The sequence below is a fragment of the Ornithodoros turicata genome, chromosome 3 (genome assembly GCF_037126465.1).
Source record: "Ornithodoros turicata isolate Travis chromosome 3, ASM3712646v1, whole genome shotgun sequence".
NCBI lineage: Eukaryota > Metazoa > Arthropoda > Arachnida > Ixodida > Argasidae > Ornithodoros > Ornithodoros turicata.
In genome coordinates, this window is record NC_088203.1 from 42,240,694 (window position 1) to 42,256,547 (window position 15,854).

A 15,854-nucleotide genomic window follows, 5' to 3' on the forward strand; every position below is an offset into this window, starting at 1 on the left:
GTGTCCAATTTTTGCCTGGATGGTTCGTGACAGCAACCTGAACTTAAAGGGGCACTAAAATGCAAAAACAAGTTCACTTCAAATTACGTTGCACACATGTTAATTTCGTACTTGTTATCATGATTCAAAACTTTGAATCCGTTACGGAGCTACGATCGAAATTATACCAGACGCTTTCTTGCTTCGGCGCTAAGCTGTGAACGTCGTTTCAGCTCGTGCACGGTGTTTTTAGCCCATGCTGCGCGTGCACGCACGTGCCATGAAGCAGTCTTTGTGAAAAACATAGTGCGCGTTGGGATGCGGACTGGCGTCGCTGTCCGAAGAACGTGAAGATAAATGTTGTCATTGGAACATTCGCGAGAACTGTTGTGGGCTACAGTTCAGTGAATAGGTATTCAAAAATGCAGTAGTGCGCATCACGCCGCGCATATATGGAACACTACGATCGGGCCCGTTCCAAATCTACACGGCCACGATAGCTACGCGCGCGCTTCTCCTGCTGTCTCATTGGATGCCGCCAATGTTTGCCTCCCGGGGATCCCTTCGTTGCCGCCAAAGAGGGCTCTCTTTTCATTGCGTTTTTCTTCTAAACGGTATAACGCTGTGTGAAGTATTTTGCTTGCATTACACTAATTGAAACACGGCCTTTGTTTGTTGTTTTTACATTTTAGTGCCCCTTTAAACGTTGCTGGCAAACACGACTACAAAAGGGCACACCGGCAAGAACAGAGGGAGTCGCTGTTCTTTCGTAGTGTTCACAAGTGTTCCCTTCGCAACCGCGTTTGCCAGCTGTGTACTACCAACCTGCCCAATATATTTATATTTCATACGCAAACGTTCGATAAGTACTGTAAATTGAGGGCACATTGACAGTTTTTCAAATCATGCTTCAGGAATGCCGACCGAAACTTGCTTGAAGTATTGTTCTGCACAGTTGCGCGAATGAAGCTAACATCCCAGAATTTTCCCAAAACTGAGAGAACTTTGCGACCTCCACATGAGGTGACAGTGAGCGAAAATGGCCTCACGCACAAGCCTCACGCACGTCGAGACTGCCTGTCTGACGTTCCGAGCAAGCCGGCAACCGTCCTCAGAAAGTCAACCACGCACTAACGAACTGTTCAACTTAAACTCCCGTTTCTCCAACGCAGCGCTGCCACGGTTCGGTCCTGGGTCGCATCCCTTGCTACTTCTTAGCTTCGTAAGTTCGCATTTGCTCCGCCCTCGCGAGCGATATGAAGCTATCCAATGGCCATGGCACAAGTGAAAAAGAACAAAAAAGACAATTACCTTCTAGTGGCTCAATCTCCGTCGCCAACAGCCGTGCTACATGAGAGCTCGTTGAATATCAAGAACCATATTTCACATTCATGGTCCTTTGGCCCCTCGTCAAGAGACTCTCGAATAATAATAATAATTATCGTCATCATCATCATCAAACAATGTTAATTGTTATTGTTGTATCGTCCATTGCCTACTTGTTTTATGCCCCCGTTAGTTGATATGGAGCAGAACAAGGCCATACAACTAATTATGTGTAAGGAATTCAATAAAAATCATACAATGTGAGAAGGGGAAATGGAAAGAACCGGATTAGGTTACGTGTTGTTTCTTCAACAAGGTTGCGGCTGGTAATGTGTGTGTCTTTTGTCGTGGGAATTTCAGCCGCACTACAGGCGAAGTGGTTTTCTCCTGGCAAGAACATATTGAGTATTCTGATATGCATGTGTGTGCGAGTTGCCTTTTACGTATGCCCCCATATGGGAGTTCTTATTGGGTTTGCATTGTAGCGCGGAGTGTCGGACTGGCGACCATTAAAACATTTGGGAATCATAGGAGACCCGTACATACAGGAGTATTGAACATGGGCTTATGAGTCATATGGGGTGTATGGGTTATATGGACCATACCGGTACATAATGATACTGCAGCTAAAGACAAAGACAGAGGGTTAAAACAAGAAGTAGAGAAACCGCCTGCAGACTCACAACTGGTCAAATTTTAATCGATGCAGTCAATATGTAGGTACAGACCTGGGCAAGTTACGCCCACAAGATAAACAATCAATATAAACAGTCAATAGGGTAATAATCACACTGAGCAGATACAGTAATAGGAAGTCACATAGGAAGCATACCAAACAAAACGGGCACGAAACGTGGCTCTACAGGCACACAAATAACCTTCAATCCACGAAATTCAACGGCTTCTCGACGCATCTTCCAAGATAGACACACACAAAAAGGGCCAGGCATCACTAGGAAAGCACAAAGACACAGTCACAGCATTCTGGATCTGTGGTACAAAAAGCACAACGATAGCGAAAGACGACTCCCGAGCGAGACCAAGAACATGCGTGTGAACGCCGCGGTATCTCGATGGGTGTATCCCGTTTGAAACTCTTAAAAATAACTTTTCAAAAATAAACACGTAAGTAGCCACGGTTAACAATAAATCTCCCAGAATATATGCTTAAAGATCAACGCACAAAAATAATCTCTCAAATATCCCCGTGTAAAAAGCGCTAAGGAATCCCCGGTTAAGAATATGTCGTTAAAAATAAATCGTTTCAGAACCCCCAAAAATCAACCACACGGTTGCTACTGTCACGTGGTATGTCCGCGAGTGAAATAGACAATCCGCTTCGACAAATAGTCCCAAAGTCGGCGAATTTAATTGGACTCCTGCCATGAGTATACTACGCACATCGGACTTCCATACTTCCTACACGAAGCAGGCGTACTTCACTTGAACGTCAGTGTAAACAGGACTCAGAGCACACGCACGAACGAACGAGTGCTCAGCATTGCCACAGTTCCCGTCGCTGCTTTGTCAAGCGAAATAACGCGGGACATGCATATAACGCGTAGGCTTTTCTACACTAGAAAGGAAAACATAGCAACCATACACAGAGAACAAGTATGGCAGCCATGACAGATCACTAGGTAAAGGGTGAGTGCTAACAAGGTTGAAAACCACCAATATAGGCTGCGTCTTACTGCTACCCTCTGCGCAGAGATACACATCTATCGCTCCGCTGTCGTATTGGACTACAGGATATATTTTGAAAGAGTTTATTTTTAACGATATATTTTTAAACAGTTTATTTGTGACCATATATATGTGACCATATATAATAAGAGAATATATTTTGCAACGATATATTTTCATGATGGATTCTTGAGCGATTGTTTTTTGGGCGGGGATTTTTGCGCGGTTGATTCCTTATCGGGGAATTTTACGCAGTTTATTGTAAAACAATATAGTTCGAAAGAGTTTTTCTTAAATGATTTATTCTTAAAGATTTATTAGTGTAACCCCCCACCTCGTTGTCAAATGAGCAGGCAGTGTTGCCACACCCGTCTGAGGGAAAGTACGGAGATCACTTATTAAAGGGGATGGAGATTTCTGTAAAAATCTGTAGATGGCAGTAAAACATATAATTTGTTTAATTAACATCTTTTGCAGGACAGGGTTTTGTGCGTTTCATTGTTTAATATTTTCCAATTCGCTTCTTGCTTCGAAAAAAAAAACAAAAAGGAAATATGTGATGGCAAAAGTCATTGGGGAGCTGAGCAGAATGAATTGGTTCTGGTCCGAAGCCTTGCAGCGGCTGTGCTGTCTGGGAAGAACTGACCAATAAGCAGGCAGGCAAACCTCTCTGAAATAGCTCACCACCACCATATGTTTGTCGTTGCTGGTCGCTGCCAACGACGGTGCGACTATGCCAGATCTATTTGCTTCCAGTGGAGGCAGCAAGAATAAGATAGTATCTACATGGCATGATTGAACAGCTCCCGTGCCACCGCATCATGAAGCAAACATGAAATGAAAAATTTGTTGTTTCCCTTTTGTTTTTGCACCTGATGGTGGCGCATCGTGAATCGTGCCTGCAACTTTTTTAACGATTGTTCCAAAATCTGACAACGTACCGTAAACGCAGGCGCATCAAATCCATGATGAAACAAGCCTGGGGATGGGAACATACGTTGTGCATGTTGGTGTAATATGTGCGGCCTGCTCACACTTGTTCATAATGGTGTCAAAAAATTGGTAGATTTCAGAAATAATCTGTAGGTCTGTAGATGTTGCCGAAAATCTGTAGATCTACATATATACCTCTTGATGTGGCAACACTGGAGCAAGGGAGCATTCGGAGGGTGCAGCCCCCTATAACGGCTCTCTTCCCGCTAAATATAGAGAAGAGAAAGTCGCGCCAACACGGGACCCAAGCTATTGTAAACAGGAAGTTTTCTCCGTCAGAACAAGTCCCCAATCACGGTCCTACGCCAACAAACACCCGATACAGAAAAAAAGAAGAAGATACACCACCGGCACGTGTATACGACGCCGCTGTTGTCATGGGACCACGACCATCTAGTTTAGTGTAGTGTATATTATAGAGATGGTCGTGCATGGGCCTCGAGAACGGATAAGGATAGTAACCTGCCGCAAGTTTCTGCGCGTTCGGCGTGTAGAGTATAGGAACCCATTAAGAGGAGGTCCAGATCCTCAGCGGGAACAAATGTCGTGGAAGGGTCGCGGTCGCGGTGAAACGCAAAAGGACGTAATTCATTGGTGTAAGGACATAATTCATTGGTGGATAAGGGAATGGAAGAGCGTCCTTTTGCGCTTCACTGCGACCAGACGCGACAAAAACATGTAAACCGAAACCAATTAATTACTGCAACAAATGACCCGCTTCGGTGGCAGATTTTCCTCTAAAAGGTGTCCACTGAAAGTCCCAAAAGGGGTAGTACCCATTTTAATGCGGATAGCCCATTATAATGGGTACTGTACGTATACTGTACGCACACTAATGGGGATAATGTTTTTTTTTACCAAACTCATTTGAATTTTTATTTAAATAATGAGCGCCTCCCACTCATTCACACGGTGCGCAGCTTGTAGATGGCATCCGACGGATACTTGTAAAAAAGAAAGTTCGTCGATTGGTGCACCTGTTCGCGAATTATTTAGCCCGGTGATTTAACTGAAACACCCGAAAAAAGGAAAAATAGCCGAAGCTCCAGGATAGGACCCACACAAATCTCTATGAGACCCGTACAGTTTGATGTAGGACCTATATGAGTCTTATTATGAATTTTTTAATAGGATGAACATGAGAAATGCCAGTACGACTGCTTTATGCCCTATGTCCCACGACATGAAGTGCGTCAGTCTCGAACCAAGCCGGACTGGACTTGGTGTAAGGTAAGAATGGCTCTTTATGTCACATGATTTTTGTATATGTGTGCATGTATATGGAACAAACCTTAAAGGGATAGTAGCGTGCAGGAACTCGCAAAGGGAAAACCGTGTTCGATTACCCATAGCTTGAAATGTAAGCTAGCAAATTATTCCACAATAAATCGTACTTCTTATCGAGAGAATTATTTTTCAATTATCCGCAGCACATTTTGAACACAAAACGTCTGCTGTCAACAAGAGCTACGAGTTACGTTCCAGACGGCCCTCGGGAGATCCCACATTGTGTACGGGCAGACGACGTATGGCTAGTTTTTCCATCTGCTTCTGGGTTGCTTTCCGAAGCTTGAAAAATGTTCCGCGATTGCTGTACGCGCCGGATCTTTCTGTCAAGGATGCCGGATGAGAATCTCTGCAGTGTGCCTAATTCCCAGAATACCTCAATGAGGAACACTAGACATTTCGTTTGCCCAACCCCCAATGCTACCATGTACGGAGCGAAACCAGCAAGTTGCGGTTGCGTGCTATCATGCGTGTTGCATGAGATAAAACTGGAAACTGTGTTTCGCGTGTGTTCGATGCACCAAAGAACGCATACATAGAACGACGTTGGGACATCTTCAAAAGCTAGAGTGAGTGTGCCACCGACAAAGGAGAAATGAAGAAAAGCTAAAGAGAAACGGTAAAAGTCGACGCTGCGCCGACCGTATTTGATCACTCATAGTGGAGGATAATAATAATAATAATTGGGTGTTTACGTCGCGAGACAACTGAGATCATGAGCGACGCCACAGCGGTCGGTCTGTGGATTGCTTTTGCCCACCTGAGGGTTCTTTAACGTGCGATGAAAGCTCATCACACGGCACCCCGTATTTAACGTCCCTCGCGGAAGACGGCGTGTCTAAGCAACTTGTACCCTGCCACCAAGTTGCTGGCGTCCTCGGCCGGGTTCGAACCCGCGATCTCGGGATCAGAAGGCGAACACGCTACCGACTGAGCCACCGAGGCCGGTCATAGTGGAGGAGAGATGAAGGTACATCAATATGTAATCCCATGCCGCTTACTTTCACGAGATAAAGATTATGTAGCTGGAAAGAAATAGTAGTTGTAAACTGGTGGTTGCGCTTCTTTTGCTTTCAGAATGAACCCATTCAAAGCACATCAAAGGGCATTCATACTTGTTTTTTTTTTTAAATTCCGTGTTAGCGCCGCGAAGCAACTGTGGCTATGAGCGGCGTACAGACGTGGACGGATGGAGAGAGGACAGCAGGAAGGAGTGGGGGACAGGGGGATTAGTATGCGTCCTGGGCCGACTTCAGGGGGAACTGTGCCGACATTCGTCTGGAAAGTCTTCGGAAAACCCAGGGAAAACCTCAGACAGCACAGCCGGTGACAGGATTCGAACTCGTGTCACCTCCCAGTCTCGGCGTGGAAAGCGGTCATCCTAACCACTATGCCACGGGAGCTGGTACTCATACTTGTGACACAATGGCAGGTATAAAGATTAGCCTTTCTGCTGTACATGAGTTCGATGTTTCGTGAACACTAATTAACTGAACTAAAACTGCTATGGTGGTTATGATACTGCCATCCACAGGTGTAGTCTTAACGCAATCACTCCCAGTTATTTAGCTGTATGCGTTTCCTGGCGCATGAAACCATTATTGTACACCTCTTATTTTCGTTTTCTAGTGTAGGTGTGGCTGTAGCATTCTGCGAAGCCATTAGTACCTTACCAAACTGTAAGCAAATGTGGATTCCTCTACACACTTGTGTCGCATCGGCAGCGACATGAAAAAGCAAGCAAGTGCACAGGACAACAGTTCCAACAGGACGAACAGCAGTTCCAAGCTGCACTGTTGCTGCCAGCCCTTTAGTATTCACAGTCACTGAGATTTACCATTCGCTCGTGATATATGTAATGTCAACTACAGTATGCCACAGTTTCTTTCACAGCTGCTCACACTAGCTTCATTCGACTGAACACCTCAACACAGACTGCCTTGAGTCTCAAACCTTCGTGTGCACTATTCCTAACCATGAAGACACCAGGACACCATGAAGGACACAAGGAACACCAGTACAAGAGTTATGCAACTGAAGACAACTGATGCTCACAATGCATCTGCACGGCGCAGTGTGAACCAGCGGCGTCTGCATCTACGTACTTCGATCCTGCTGTACAATCTGAAGGGTAAATCGTACAGACTTCGTAAGGGTTTGATGCTACGGTTATGCGAGACAAAACTACGAGAGCACAATATGTGCAAGCGGGCCTAATGTAGGATATTTCATGCCCAGAAATTCGGGACAAAACGTAAAGCTGGCTTCACCTGAAAATCTGACATAGAAGCCATGACATAGAAGCCAGGAATAGAAAAAGCGCGGGCAGCGCGTTCTGTTAATACAGCTTTGCATTTGTAGCGGGCCGTGGACAATGACGAAGATGGCCACGCGCCTGAAGCACCTGCCTCAGTTCCACTGGCGCGGCCATGGAGATAGGCCACCGTCATCGCCTCTCCGTGGCATACCATCATTGCCGGACGGGGCTCATGTAGAGGAAGACCATCGTCCTCTACACATTCGTTCGCTAGTGGAACGTTGCCTGTGTCATAGGGAAATGTTTCGTGGAGGTTTCGATGGCGAATGTTCGTTCTTTGAAGTTAAATTCTGGCGCAAAATTTCCGAACCGTAAAGGGCAAAAGTGCAAGGGTGCAGGCCAGCTGGTACATGGTGAACAAATTTGGAACCCAAGAAAGGGACAGAGGAGGGACGACACGACACGTTCTCGAACGTGTTCGAGAACGTGAATTCGAGTTCGTGAAGTCGAGAATTCGTGAGTTCGAGAACGAATTCGAGAACGTGTCGTGTCGTCCCTCCTCTGTCCCTTTCTCGGGTTCCGAATTTTTTCACCGTAAAGGGCACTTCACGCGATGCATTGAAGCGGTGGTTGAAGCCCTCCACCTGGTGATGCACCATGCATTAAATGCACCATGTTTTAATTTCCAAGAAACTCGTGAGTTAACTGATCTGCGCGGCTTCTCAAACATCCTTCAAGTAGGCAAATTCGCAGATTTGTCGCGCATGTAAAAAATAAAAATAATAATAATAAAATAATACTAATAAAAAATAAAAGTTGCTGTCGCGACACAATTTCTTCGATGCAGGCAATTTGTGAGAAACTTGAAACTCGTTGAAAATCCTTTGTGAGTGTATGTATAGCCTGAAATGGGATAGTATCTATTCTTTACATGTCTTGTCTAGAATGTCTTATAGAAATGGTTTGCCCGCATGTGGACATTGAGTCTATCCACCATGTTCCCCTGTTAATGTATGATTGCTATCGTCGACTATTTATAATTATTGCTCAGATTGGTTGCAGGTGGATCTATCCCTGTCTCTCGAGAACAGGATAGAGGTTACATATTTGAGTATTAGATGCCCTATAATAAAAAAGGAATTTGATTTGATTGTCATCGTATGGATTGAAAACATTTTATTGAAGCTAAAAGCTGTGTCCTTGACGTAAAATAATTAGCGCTAGCTTTGATTTCATTCTTCAGATAGTAACATAGTGGTGGTGGTTGTTCGTCTTGATAGATTGCTTGAGTCTCACTCCTCTGTCTCTGTCGATTTCTTGATGACTGCCTAATATTATGTAATAGACTTGTTGTGGGTGGTCGGTTTCTATGATGAAGAATAATTATTGATAGCATTGATTCTTTTATTTTTGAGATATTAAAAAATAGTTGTGGTATAGAAAATTGAGTGATTGGTTTGCTGGACACATCCCTGGGGATTGATTCCTCTGTCGTAGAATAATTACAGTTTGCTCTGATTTTATTCCCTAGATGTGATAAAAAGTGTGGTGTAGATAATAAAATATTCTTACTCGTGCTTTACTTGTGCTTGTCATACGGCTTGTCAACCGGCATGTCATACGATGCCAAATAAAGTTTCACTTGATACATTCGAATTGGTAACTGAGACTTAATAGTTAACCTCGATGACCTGATACAGCATCGAATCGACATAGTAAGGAATGGCAGCATGCAACGTACATAACTCTACGATTTCTATAACATCTAGGGAATAAAATCAGAACTAACAACAATTATTCTATATCAACCCTCCCAGCTATAGGCCATCCATCCAAACGATCACTTTTCTATGTCACAACTATTTTTAATATCCGAGAAGGAAAATCAATGCTAGCACTAATTATTCTTTATCATAGTAGCCGACCAGCTATAATCAATCTCGTGTATCATATTATTTCAGTCATCAAGGAATCAACAGAGGTGGGACTCAAGCGGTCCATCAAACGAACAACCACCACCACTATGTTACTATAAAGCATGCAAACCAATACCTTATGTTATATCATCCAAGATAATTATTCCATATTGATATTATTGGAAAGCTATCATTTCGAATCTATCAATTGAAAAATCGTAATTTGGATCTAATTGAATGCTTTCTTATAGATCGACAACATAGAGATGAGGGGAGAACCTACTAAACCTAACCTACTGAAATCTAGACTATCATATATTTACATATCGCGGTCTCGTTATATGTTTAACCATTTTTACCCTATTATACTCACTATCACCCTTATGTCAGCCGCATACATATCGGGACGCTAACAGAATTCCATTTCACACCTTGTGTTCGTATCTGGTAGGATTTGCACCGTTTGGATCAACGATGATTCAAGAGCAGAAATTCATTTGTGAGAGTTTCAGCATCTCATGTATCCACATTCATTGAAACTCGATGACCATATCAAGCGCAGTGAACCATTAGACAATTTTCGGCTGATACCATTTTGGTCTCCTTACGAGAAGCTACATGCACTTCAAGGAAAAAGTGTTCGATTTCAAAATAAAGAAGTTATGGTTAAAAGTGAGAGCCAAACTGGATACCTCCATCTAATGAGAAAGCATACCTTGCTGGAAAGGACCTATCAAAATTAGCTCAACAGCAGTCAAGAGGACACATTTAGTGGAACCATATTAAGTTGAGACGAATATTGCGCCGTTTGAAGTTCTAGCGAATAATCGTCGAAATCAAATCATCTGGGAAACTCCGGAAATGTATTCCGCGCTTCATACAGTCGATTCGTTTTTTTTTTTTTTTCGTTTTAAGGTACATCCTTCGTTTTACTAATCTAACGGTCACGGAAGAATGAGTAAAACTGCTTGAGTATTCCACTGGCTTCCACATCATGCAGCTTGCTACAAAGCGACTGCATCTTATTGACATACCCTATCAAGCACGAATTTCATTCAACGGTCAAATATATAACTCTATTTACTTTATGCAGCAGTCGAAAATGCATCTTGCGAGGACGATAACGTTTTTGGGTGGTTGGCGTTCTCAAAGAGCGTTTGGAAAAAGCCAGAAGGGTCTCTCCACCGCAGTGTTTCGCGACTTATGTTATCATACAAAAAGAAGAAGAAAAAAGAGCGTGTCGGCAAGAGGTATCGCATTGCACATGCTGCTCCTACGATAGGAGAAGCTGTCCACGATGCATTCACGTGATCCCTCCTTCCCTTGAAATAAAACAAAAATCAAGGGTCTTATAAGCTAGCTGTCGAAGACTGTCTGAGTCCGGTGATTGTGAACAAACCTCCATGGACGGCCATCTTCTCTCTGTTCCGTTCCCAGTGCTAGTTCGTCACGCAAGATGTGAGTATACCCCTCGCCCTTGTGCCATTTTTCTTATTTTTATTTCGAAACCATTACAACTGGTAACCACAATACGTGGTCATGCGCTGTTTCTCGATTCGTTGTTTGCTGTTGTCACAATGAGCAACACAAGTTTGGAAATACGTGTCTATAGAACACCTCTACTTTATAGTGATTGTTGAAAGTGTCGTCAACGGGTTATTTACTTTACCGTGTGGCATGTCGGACTGCAAAAGCAGTACTCCAACGCAAATCCACGACACAGTATGAGAGACATATCTGAAAGTGGAAATGTTAACCGATTCTTTGATAATGCTGCGTGTTGTTGTTTCGTGCACCTGATCAAGATTTGAGCCGTCCTAGACTTTGTTCTGATTGAGAAAAGCATTCACAGGATGTTTAGTTTTCCTTTGTTTTGCAGATTGCTTTTGTACAAGGATGACGTCGAGCAAGAATCTGGTAATTTGTAACATATCTTTCGTTAGTTAAATGAAAGAGCAGAAAAATAATGTGGTAAAATAAAAAGGAATATATACAGTGTTGTCTGGCCTCTGACATACATCATTATTTGGGTATACTTATCACAGTGGCATGGGGAAAAAAGTCATGCTGTGACGCGCCATCCATTTTTCAAACCGAAACCGAAACTACAGACGGTCAAAAGCTTGAAACTAGCGGGCATCTGGCAACCATTCAAAACCTAGGAATGCCAAACCGAAACCAAAACAACATATGGTCAGAAATTATAGGGCAACCAACCTAGGTGGCGGGCCCCGGTCGGCGACATCCATTTTTTTAAAACCGAAACTACAGACAGTCAAAGCTTGAAAACTAGAGGGCGCTTGGCAAAACCTGGGAATTTCAAATCGAAACCAAAACTACACATGGTCAGAAACAAACCAACCTACCTGGCGCTCTAACGCGGCAACCAACCTAGGTGACGGACTGATCGTGACGTCTGCCCGATCGGAAAATGCTATTAAATGTCACCTGATGTTATTGCGTCTCATTGCGTGTTACTAAATGTCATTGCGCGTTATTAAATTCACTGCGTGTTATTACATGTCATTGCGTGTTATTAAATGTCATTAAATGTGCATCCAGGTGTCTATCAAACACTATCTACACATGAGCTCCCATTGTTTACCTGAGTTAACCGTTACCTTATCCTGGCGGCGCATGTTATTGAAACCTGGGAGGCCATTGCTCACAGTATCGATACATGATTTCCCGTTGTTTTCTGATATATCTTATCGTGCGTGTGCGTGTCGCATGTAACCTGAGCTGCCCATTGTTACGTACTACTATATCTATCAGTATTGACATGTGTGGGCGCACAAGTCACACTAGTTTTACAAATGTCTCGCGTGACATCCTAAGTTCTCTGTCCAGTCAATGTTGTCTAATGTCAATACCATGTTCTCCCACAAAGAGTCGGACCTCTGACGCATCCATATTCGACGGTCTGTGTGACCTGTATCCTGCAAGCCTGTAAAAGGGGCAGCAATTTAGTAAACGTCTCAGAGCGGCTCTAAGCCTTTAGGTAATGTAGTGTACGTTAGTAATTTGCCTACATTCACATGTTCGGATCCGCTAAGCTAGTGTGCTTACAAAGGCATATGTTCAGGTATCTCTCCTTTCTGCATGTACAATACAATTGGTTCTTCCACTACACCACCAACGGAACACAACACACGTATGCAAAGGAGCTACCTTTGTGCACTATATTTCTTGCAGTATTCTCAAAAGGAAATATGCCCCACGGTCACACTGCGTTCTTGTCCAATTTTTTTCGAGTTCCCTACACTCGAATATGTCTCTAAAAATAGATTTCAAATGCGCACAAAAGTTGAGATATGCATTCATGTGAGAAAGGTTTACATTCGGACCGTGCATTGGTGCCCACTCGGCAAGAGTCCACCCAGGTGTTGCCAATAGGAGCTCCTCTTTACACATCACGGTACGAAACTGAACTTCAGTGTGATGCTGAAGCGCGACCATTACCGCGACAATTACCGACCATCACCGTGGTTTCCGTTCACAATTATCTAGTTAGGTGATTGGTTGATTGATTCTTGCCAGAATCTCTAGAGTTATCAACACAGCGTGCTTCGGTCGTGCATAACAATAGGATATGCAGAGAATACCTACATGTTACCAGAGGGGAGCTCAAAAGTGGAAAATAATTTGCACACAAGCAGCATATGATGACATCACAATCTTCCTAACGGTTTGAACATTTCACCGTCGAATGTTCATGTACAGGTTCAGGTTCAGTCTCGCCTGATCCTTTTTGAATCAAGTCTTGCGAGGAAACACTACAAACGAAGATTTAAGGGAAAATGTCTGTTGTGAACTTGAAGAGGGCGCTTCTATAGGATCGTAAGTCGCTCGTAAGCCGCTTTGCGTGTGGGACTCTTCAAGTCGCACCAGCCTCATACACGTAAACGAGTAGAAGTCGACTGGGCGAGAAAAGTGGACTAAAACGTTTAGTCGACCTATGCGAGCATGTGAACGCGGCGACTCTCGCGTGATCTCTCCCAAGCCGCACAGCTCATTGGCAGCTGCGCGGACCGATGGCGAGCGACGACACTGAAAAATCGGGCGCGCGTCACCTCCCAGCAACGGTCCTGCGTACGTTTTGCAACACCGGGTGGTCAAAGGCCCGACCACGAGCCCCGGTACCTGCGTCCTCGGCTGGGAGTGCACGATGAACTTACATACATACAGTACAAGTAATGAAGAGACTTGGGGAGCCGTATAAGGGTTAAAAACAATTGCTACTTTTATTACATTAAAAATTAAGCGAGAGCTACTAGAAATAGATTTACAGTTACAGTTATGAGCCGACGGCCGTCGGATGAGGAGGAGGAGGACGTCGACTCCTAAATCTATTTCTAGTACGCTTAATTTTGTAATGTAAGTGCTCAAACGTCGCCATGCCAGTAGTGCCAGTGTTGTCATGTCAGTACTGGCATGGCGACCTTTGAGCACTTACAAACATATGCTATACGTGCACCAGGGTCTTCGTTGATTGTTGGTCCTAGCTTATAAATGAGGTAAGGCACGCATCGTTCCCTGGTCTATCTGAACTAAAGTTTGACTGCATAATAAAAAGGGTGGCGGCGTTTATTGAACGACAAAGCTGTTTGAACAGACAAGAAACAGGAAGATTTGTTTTTGTGTTAACGACCGATCGATGGTTGTTGAATCTGATCGGAAAATATGTTTTGGTTTGACGTACATATTGTGGTTCAGTGAGCATTCAGTGCAACGCTTGTCAAGCACAATACGTACGTCATTACTTCCAGAGGGTCTCCGGGCAAAAAATGTACGCTTTGTAACTGCATTTCAGATAACAACATGGTATGGAAATCCCGGCTCTAGGGGCGCTACCGCTGTTGAGAGTTCCGGCAGCTGCAGAAGTGGGAAGTGCATGTACAACTGAAACGTGGGGTACTTTCCTTCTTGCCTGTGTGGCTCGTCACTTCAGTCTTCACTCGTGTGAGTATCGAAACACATGCTTCTCCGCAGAGATGCCGTGCACGAAGTTTGCAACTCGGAAGAAGCTACGGTGCTACTGCACGTTCCACTTAAAGCGACAAACCCGATTAATTCTCTTGTACTCATACTTCTTAATACAAGGTAATGTCGTCTTGTGGACAAAATAAATCCAGCACGTGATAAGTGAAAGGTAGCACATTGCAAGTCCGAAAAGTCATCTGCCCTTATGCTTTCGTTTGTTCATCTACCTGTTATCCGGGCGAGGATGTAAAGGACGGGAGATCAGGGTGCCCTATCCTTGATTGGCAATTCAATTTCTGTCGCACATAATGCTTCAATTGAGCTTAAGCTGTGCATGTAGCATGCTATCCAAGATCGGACACCGCCACAACGAAAAACCCCGTGTCTGCCCCTGCTCTCACTGATGTATTGGAGGTCACTATCAGCGCCTTTTTCCATAGTGTTCACTCGCAAAAAGGTTGTCATAGCCAGCCCTGCAATGATTACTGATTTCCACGTCTTTCTTGCAGCTACTGGTGCCGGTGCTGTCGGTGGCTCACTGTTTCCTTACTTCACAGCAATATTCGAAATATCTTACAGCGAATGGTTTTTCTCAATAAAGACGTGCACAGTTGTCAAATCTGATACACGTTTTTGGGTGTAATTCAGCGAGTAAGTTCTTTTTGGGTGTATAACAACACCCTCGAACGAAAGCTCACCCTCTCGAAAGGTGTTTTCTGCTTGGTTTTAACACCTCCTAGGTTGTAATTTAGAAGTGATCTGACCCCTTTTAAGTCCATGTCAAAAGTCACACACGGGAGTACACCTGGGCACTACACTGTTCCAAAAAGGTATTGTGGAATACTAGGGCCCTCATAGAGTACTTGATTACGAGATCCTCTTCGACCTGGGCGATTCCACGTGAAACGATCGAGCGGCCCTGCTCGGCCCTCACAAAACTATCGCAATTTTCACGAAAAATTTTACCAGTCCCTAATAGTGCAAAACGACGTACCACGAAACGTTTCTTCCCAGATCTCAATGTGGCGGGTGCTAGACATGAAGTAATGGTAAATAACCTAAGTAGTTGAGTGTTTAATTGCTCGCTGGATTACTTTCTGTACTATGTAATTGTAACTGCAACTTAATCACAATTGAAGTGTAGCTCAGAGAAGAGGCACGGCTCCTAAGAAGTCTATAGTTGTCGTTCAACAAGCGTGCCATCACATTCGAGGTGTGATTTGTAGCCGCTTTATATCCCTATTAAACCCATTTAAGGTCTCAATAGACGTCAACATAAATGCGTTTTCGAGGAATCTTGTGGGTAATAATAGTAATACTTCCTGAACTCAGCCCAGGACGCATACTAACCCCCTGTCCTCCCCACACCCGCACACCCGGACTTGTAGGTATCTGGTCACGCCACATTTGACGCTTATCAGCAAACA

At 44.0% G+C, this 15,854-nt stretch overlaps 1 protein-coding gene across 1 annotated transcript in view; it reads left to right on the forward strand.

The window, feature by feature from the left end:
* The window catches only part of LOC135388443 (uncharacterized), a 70,140-nt gene extending 55,089 nt beyond the window's left edge, over window positions 1-15,051 (forward strand). Inside the window, exons 3-5 of the mRNA XM_064618014.1 lie at window positions 5,116-5,214; window positions 14,258-14,406; window positions 14,937-15,051. Coding sequence (XP_064474084.1) covers window positions 5,116-5,214; window positions 14,258-14,350 — 192 coding nt within the window. The 3' untranslated portion in view covers window positions 14,351-14,406; window positions 14,937-15,051. The remainder of the gene's footprint in view (window positions 1-5,115; window positions 5,215-14,257; window positions 14,407-14,936) is intronic.
* The last annotated feature ends 803 nt before the right edge of the window (window positions 15,052-15,854 follow it).